The sequence below is a fragment of the Pistacia vera genome, unplaced genomic scaffold (assembly GCF_008641045.1).
Source record: "Pistacia vera cultivar Batoury unplaced genomic scaffold, PisVer_v2 Contig59, whole genome shotgun sequence".
NCBI lineage: Eukaryota > Viridiplantae > Streptophyta > Magnoliopsida > Sapindales > Anacardiaceae > Pistacia > Pistacia vera.
In genome coordinates, this window is record NW_022196434.1 from 1,024,927 (window position 1) to 1,032,502 (window position 7,576).

General features: G+C 34.8%; 1 protein-coding gene across 1 annotated transcript; it reads left to right on the forward strand.

Annotated features, from left to right (window-relative positions):
* Positions 1 to 1,891: 1,891 nt before the first annotated feature.
* On the forward strand, positions 1,892 to 5,185 carry LOC116109840 (PR5-like receptor kinase). Its single transcript, XM_031396077.1, has 3 exons — positions 1,892 to 2,712; positions 2,963 to 3,001; positions 3,963 to 5,185. The coding sequence occupies exons 1-3, from the start codon at positions 2,019 to 2,021 to the stop codon at positions 5,069 to 5,071; spliced, it is 1,842 nt and encodes a 613-aa protein (XP_031251937.1). The 5' UTR covers positions 1,892 to 2,018; the 3' UTR covers positions 5,072 to 5,185.
* Positions 5,186 to 7,576: the final 2,391 nt, after the last annotated feature.

Consider the following 7,576-nt stretch of genomic DNA (forward strand, 5'->3'; position numbering starts at 1 on the left):
GGCCCAAAGCCCAAATACATTAACAAGAAAAAAGGAATGTGAAACCTAATTGAGAAAAAGGAGGTGGGGCAACTTTTGCATAAAGAATGAGAGAGTATGGCCGACAAGAAGAGAAAGAAAAGAGAAAATAGAGAAAAAGAAAGAATCACACCTTCATTCAACTAGGAACCTTCCTCTTATCGTATGTTGTCGGCAATCTAACTTACGTATCTATTGGTTTGAATTGTCATTTACACTCTTATATTACTTCTGGTGAGAGTATCTATTGGTTTGAATCGTCATTTAGTTTAATGCAATATATATATATATACTTTTGGATGAAGGAATTGATGATGGTATGCCTCTAGGTTTTTTTTTTTTTTTTCCTTGGGTAAGTAAATATTCATTAGAAAAGAGAAAGAATTTACAAAAGACTATATAAAAACGGTCACCCTATCATAGGACAAACTCTAGATTAGACACAAAATAATTAAGTAATCACAAAGACTATTAACTAATTGCTAATTTAAGCAACTAAACACAAAAGCTAAACAAAACAACAATACAAAACAAAAAAAAAGGAATGCACACCTCAATTGAGGTTGCCTAACAACACTCACTCCTCTTGTTTTACAATCTTATAAACAAAATATTGATAATAAGAGGAGACCAACTAACTCTAAACTAAATACAACTCAATACAAAAAGAAAGGACCACCACCCAACCTCGAGACATGCCAAAAGGGAGCACAAAGCATTCAAAAGGAACAAGCTACACAAAGTCGAGAGCTTAGTTTCATTTTGATATATAACTTCATTGTAACTCATTATTTGATTAGCAAAAGTTAGGAGCGGTTCTTCTTTTTTTTTTTTTTTTGTTTTTATTTTTTTTTTTTACTTTTTGTGGTTTTTCTTTTCATTTAACGTCTTCATTCATGTTAAAAAATTGGTGTCTAGATTTAATATGTTTGCATTGATTTATTTACCTATTTGCTTGGATGCTATTACGCAAAAATATTTACTTTATTTGTATGCTATTGCGCAAAGCGGGAAATTGCTTGGTGATATATATAAATATGCTTCTTATTATTTGTAGGGTAAGGCTCTCAAGCGTGTAACTATTTCACTCAATAATTCATGAGAGAGGGAGAGAAACAAGTAGCGGTAAAATTAAATATTCTCTATATAATTGACAAGTAGAAACCAACAATGTTAAACCCACAAATCAGATTGACAACGTGATAAGCACGCACTCCACTTACGTAAAGAATGTTTGTACATAAAGTAATTTTATGAACAATTTGTCAAGAGTTACATCATTTAATGGGGTCTTATAATAAAGATCAAATGACTATGGACATCACTTCATCCGTCAGCATCTAAAGGGTGCGACTCAGGGTCAACTTGTTAGAGTTATCGACTACTTTAATATTAATTGGTCATGCAAACGTATTTGGAGGTTCTGTTATCCGGTTAGTAGACAGTTTTGGACTTTTTTTTTTCATGTATAACCGTTGAAAGAATTCCTTAAATTATTAATTCTTTATTGAGTTTCGATTTAGGAATATGAATCCTTGTAATATTGGTTTTACTTTTTAAAACCTAATATATAAATATATTTTTCTCTTGTATTGAGTGATAGTAATCATAAGACAAATTACTTTATTGTAAACGAGAGAGGTGAGACAATATTGAAATAATATTGACTTTATTAAATGTAACCCGTTAATTAGATGAACCAGGATAAATTACGCGTTTTCTTCTCTCTCTTTACTATTTGTGTTTGCTTGTTTTCTGTTTATTTTGTTTTTCATATATCTCTATTTTGTTCACAACTTCCCAGGGAAGACCTCACAAAAAGTTAATAAAGTATTTATTTACTGTTTAAAAATTCATGCACTGGCACAATTTGCACTCCTTTCATTTCCTTTCTTCAAATTTTTCCATCCAATTTCCATAAGAGGGACAACAAACAACAGTAGATTATATGATATCTTGTTCACCTGGAGTTTCCATTGCTAATAATATTGAATTTTGTAATGGATCGTGTCTCTTATCTTGTTCTAATCTTCATTGCCTCTCATCTATTACTTATTTCCTTAGCACAAGAAGTTAAGAAATCCAATCCAAAATGTACACCTTTTTACTGCGGAAAATTCGGACCTGTCAGCTTCCCCTTCACGAATCATACTCAGCCGGAGTGTGGTTTGCTGATAATATACGACTGCAACAAACTTGTTCAGAAGATTCAACTAGGAAAGGGCGGGCCATGGTTTGCAGTTGCGAGCGTCTCCCAGGATAACACTCTCAGGCTACGAGATCTGGAGTTTCAAAGTAATCAGATACAAAGCCTGAGCTGTGATACCTTCAGGAATTTGAGCCTTCCCATTTCTGCTTTTCTCACTTTCGAACTCCGAGACGATCCGATCAAGTTCAAGTGCCCCAGCACACAAAGTTACCCTGCAAATTATAGCTTGTCATGCAATGATTCAAGGCACTATGTCATCTATGACAATTACAAACATGGTAACTTACCAAGTCCTCCAGCTCAATGTTCACTTGTTCACCTCCTGGTGAACAACACTAAGCGAAGAGTCAACTTTATAAATTTGTTCACTGGTCGGTTTCGGATTAGAGTGAATGTAATACAAGAATGTTACCAATGTTACTGGAGAGGAGGCAAATGTCAAAGTGATGGCAAAGGAAATTTTCATTGTTCAAAATCAAGAACAGGTATTAGTATCTTTTTACCAATTTATACAAGCTAAAATATTTTAATTCCGTACCCAACAAATTCAAGCGATCGTTTACATAGGATGCAGAGCATAGATTGTCAGAGGAAGATTAGTATTATTTCTGAAGTGGTAGTTAATTTTGTTGCATTCAAAATCCTACAATGAATTATAATGATGCTAATATAATCAAATCACTTCAATTTCTATTGTTTAAACTAATACAATTTCCTTTGTAACTTCTCTTGCAGGGCTTGGAAAAGTGGGATTGAAGCTAGGCACAGGACTTGGTAATATACCACTTTACCAAATATCTTATTGAATATGGATAGTTTCTGCTTATTGTTTGCTTCTACTTCTAGTTTTCCAGGAGGCTATAACCATCTAGATTTGAGAAATTGAGGAGGAATTAACTTCCCTTAACTCAATAGTTTAGAATTTATGAGTCAGATACTAAGGTTGTGTTCGGTTTATTATTTTGAGTAGTACTTTTGAAAAAGTTGAGTTATGTTGTTATTATGAGGTAGGATTAGAAAATTAACAAAAACACCCATAGGTTTATCAATTTAACTAAACACTCCCTACAATAAAGCATTGAAAATTGATAAAAACACCCCCACCCACCCATTGAATGTCGGGAGTTGGCCACCACCGCTGGAGGGTGGTTGGAAGTCACCGTAATGGCACACGACCGATTGAATCTAGCCGATTGTACGTCGATATGACCTTTTCTGGCCAAATCTACAGCCAGATCTGACAATTGATGGCTTAATCTGGTTGTCAACGATAGCCATATCTTGGCCGTCGTTAACGACCAAGTGTGGCCAAAGATCTAGCTGTCAACGGCTAGATCTTTGGCCATAGATCTAACTTTTTTCAGCCAGATCCATAGTAGATCTGGCTAGAAAATGCCAGATCGATGCATGACTAGCCATATTCAGCCAATCATACACAATTACGGTGACTTCTGGCCACCTTCCGATGGTGGTGGCCGGCTATAGGCATTTAATGGGTGAGTGGGGGTGTTTTTATTAATTTTTAATGTTTTATTGTAGGGGGTGTTTAGCTAAATTAACAAAAACCTAGGTTTAAAAATAGTCGAATAGAATAGAATTGGATTTTGAGAATAGGGAAACAACTATGTACTTTGGGTAAGATAGGAATAGGATAAGGAAAAATAATAAAACAAACGTAGTGCATTTCAGAAAATTTATTTGTCTTATGATGACTCCTTTCTTCAATTAATTGTAGCCATATCAGCCACTGGAACTGGCATATTGATTCTAGCCTTCTGCTTCTGGAAAAAATGGTCATCGCATAATTCCAAGGTCTTCAACTTGAAGAAGAAAACTGAGGATTACCAAAACATCGAAGTATTTTTAAGGAACCAAGGATCCCTTGCACCTAAAAGATATAGTTATTCAGATATTAAGAGAATGACTAATTCATTCAAACATAAGCTAGGCCAAGGAGGATACGGAGGTGTTTACAAAGGTAGATTGTCTGATGGTCGTAATGTAGCAGTGAAGGTCTTAATTAAATCCAATGGCAATGGTGAAGAATTTATTAATGAGGTTGCTAGCATTAGTAAGACTTCCCATGTCAACATTGTTACTCTTTTAGGTTTCTGTTTTGAGGGTCATAAAAGAGGTCTCATCTACGAATTTGTATCCAATGGATCACTTGAGAAATTCATATACGAAAAAAGTCTATCCCAGACAATTCATTCATTAAAGTGGGAATCATTATATCAGATTGCAATAGGCATAGCTCGAGGATTAGAGTACTTGCATCGTGGTTGTAGCACACGAATTTTGCACTTTTACATAAAGCCACACAATATTCTACTGGATGAAGACTTTTGTCCAAAGATTTCTGATTTTGGTCTTGCAAAAATTTGCCCCAAGAAAGAGAGTGTTGTATCAATGACAGGTGCACGAGGGACTATTGGTTATATTGCTCCAGAAGTATTTTATAGAAGCTTTGGAGTAGTCTCTCACAAGTCAGATGTTTATAGCTATGGAATGATGGTTTTAGAAATGGTTGGAGGGAGAAAGAATATTGAAGTTGACGTTGATAGCACAAATGAAATATATTTACCACATTGGATTTACCAACATCTTGAAGTAGATGAAGAATTTGCGCTACAAGGCATTGCAAATGAAGAGGACAAAGAGTGTGCAAGGAAGATGATAATTGTTAGTTTGTGGTGCATACAGACTAACCCCTCTGATAGGCCGCCCATTAGTAGAGTGGTGGATATGTTGGAAGGAAGCCTCGGTTCCTTGCAAATCCCACCGAAGCCTTTTCTATCTTTTCCAGGATCACAGGTAGATTCTTCAACACATTTGTTAGACTGATATTGTAATCCAATGGCATTCCAAAATGCACATCTTCCCAAAAGGAGAAATGATTTTGTATTTATACTTTTCAAGCTATTCAGTGACGATTTTTACAAATATAAGAAGAATATTTAGGTGTCAATTGAAGTTATTCTCTAAAAGATTTGTTGTTGATATTTGATGATTGCCTCAACTATCAATTTTAACAATCTATTCATAATTTAAGCAGTGGTTGAATTCATGTCAAATTTATCTTATTTCCTTTCTATTTACTACTTCATTGCAATATATATGGGCTACAGGGCAATGAGATATATAATAGATACTCCGTATTGAGATCTGTCTGATTACCTAAATGATTGTTAAGTGGTTACACTTTTTTAATTGACATGGAGTTTAAAAGCATTGAATATAAAACTTATCTCGCTTGGTTCTATAAATTCTTGTATAGGTACTTGCCCTGAACTCTTATTAATGGCTAGAGAACAAACAGAATTGGAGTGATTAAAGCCCTGAGATTGACTTAAGCATATAATTTTTCAACAATGCATAGGTTGTAGCAGACTGAAAGTAGCCTTAAGATTTTCCAAAGAGGCCCCCAAAAATTAAATATCCTGCTCCTTAATTAATCCTCATTCTCCTAAGTGCAGATAAATCAGCCAGAGTTATTGCTCTATCTGCACATGGAATATTATTTGAATGTTGAAGTTTCAGCATAGTTATTACTTGTTGGCCTGTCCACCCCATGTGTAGGTTTGGACACAAAATGTGCTTAAGCCAAAAAGCCCAAAGTAAATGTGCAGCCTGTCACTTTTCTTATAGAGAGAGTGGGAAAAGTTGTAGAAAATAGCAGAATACAGAGAACGAGAGAAAAGGAGACTGGCCTTTTTCCCAACATTACTAATAAGCCCAAAGCCTTCCACCCACTTTGAAAGGCAATCACAAACCATAATGTTGCACATCCTCTTAAGTCTTCCTGCAACTTCAATATACCTATTGAAAGCTGAAGATTAATTGCCTCGCAATTTTATTAGTTCTTTTAACAGTCTGTCATAACTTGAAAGTAATAATATCAGATTTATCTTACTTTCTTTACATTTATTTGCAGCACATGGGACTGCAGGGTGGAAAAAGTACGTATTCAGTAACGCAAAACACATACCCTCAGAATATTAAAACAATTTAGGGTAGTACAAAATCAAAACAGTAAACACGCACAAATAAAAATCTAGTAAAAAGAAAGAAAAAATATATGCGATTTACTCTGGTTCACCCAATTAACATGTTACGTCCAACAGAATCAATATTATTGAAATACTGTCTCACATTTCTCATTACAATGAATGTAATTTGTCCTATAATTTGCTATCACACACATATAAGGGAAAAATAAGTTTATATACTAGATTGAAAAGAATAAAATCTAATATTATAATGATCTCTGATCCTAAGCCCAAACTCAATTAAAAATCAATTACTTAAAGAAATCCTTCAGCGACGCTGCCCCATCGACCACTGCCTGCTCACTGGGGAACGGGGCCCCCACCACTGACCAGGCAGTAGGACCCCGAATGCGTCTTCGTAACCCCTTATTGTTGAAGTGGTCGAACAACTCCAACAAGGACCACTCAAAATTTCTCCAAATTGGGATTATTTAGTAAAGTTTCTGTGCTGTTATTAATAATCTGTACTAAAATTTATGTCCCATATATTTGTGATCTTTCTTACCTTGAGAGAATAGCAGAGCCAACACTTTTCCTTTCTTTGTGGCCTTTGTCTGGATGTGTCAAATAAGAAGAAGAAACAACTAGAAGCCATCCACGTAAATTTTGTATCAGACTTTTTGAGTCAATGACCCAACAATTAATGAGTAAAAGTCAGTTTCTGCAAGTCTTTCCTATCCAATTTCCTGGTCAACTAGCGGGTCTTGACGGGTAACAGGGATGACTCAATTGAAGAAGTGATGCAAAGACTCCCTATTAGTATTAGTTAGGCGTTGGTATAACTATTGTTTCTAGTAAATAATCGTCTCTTATGTTGTGCTCTTTGTTATTATAAGTATTTTTGTTAAATTATGAATTGAGTATGGTAACACTGATTTTTGATGTCATAACATCATTTTGTTTAAGCACAATCACTTTATGGTTTTCTAGTGTCATGACACTAAGTGTCCACGTGATGATACTCTCCAGCCAGATTTCCTTTACACATGTTGCGTCTCTATGTGATGTTAGGATTTTATCCTTATCTGAGATATGTATAAGTGATCCATGTACAGTTGTAATTAACTCATTAGGTATACTAGAAATAGTGGTCCCTAAAAAGTTTGGTGAAAATTTTCCCAAAATAGCTAAACATGAAAAGTGTTTTTTGGCTAGCTGTCACCTTTCATTTGGTGCGCAAGTTTCTTTGAGGTTTATTTTGTTTTGAATTAGATTTTATATGCTTAGGTAGGCTTAATACCTTTGTTATACTTTGTTTGTTCATGGCTGGAACATTGTTCCATTGGTGATGCTTGACATA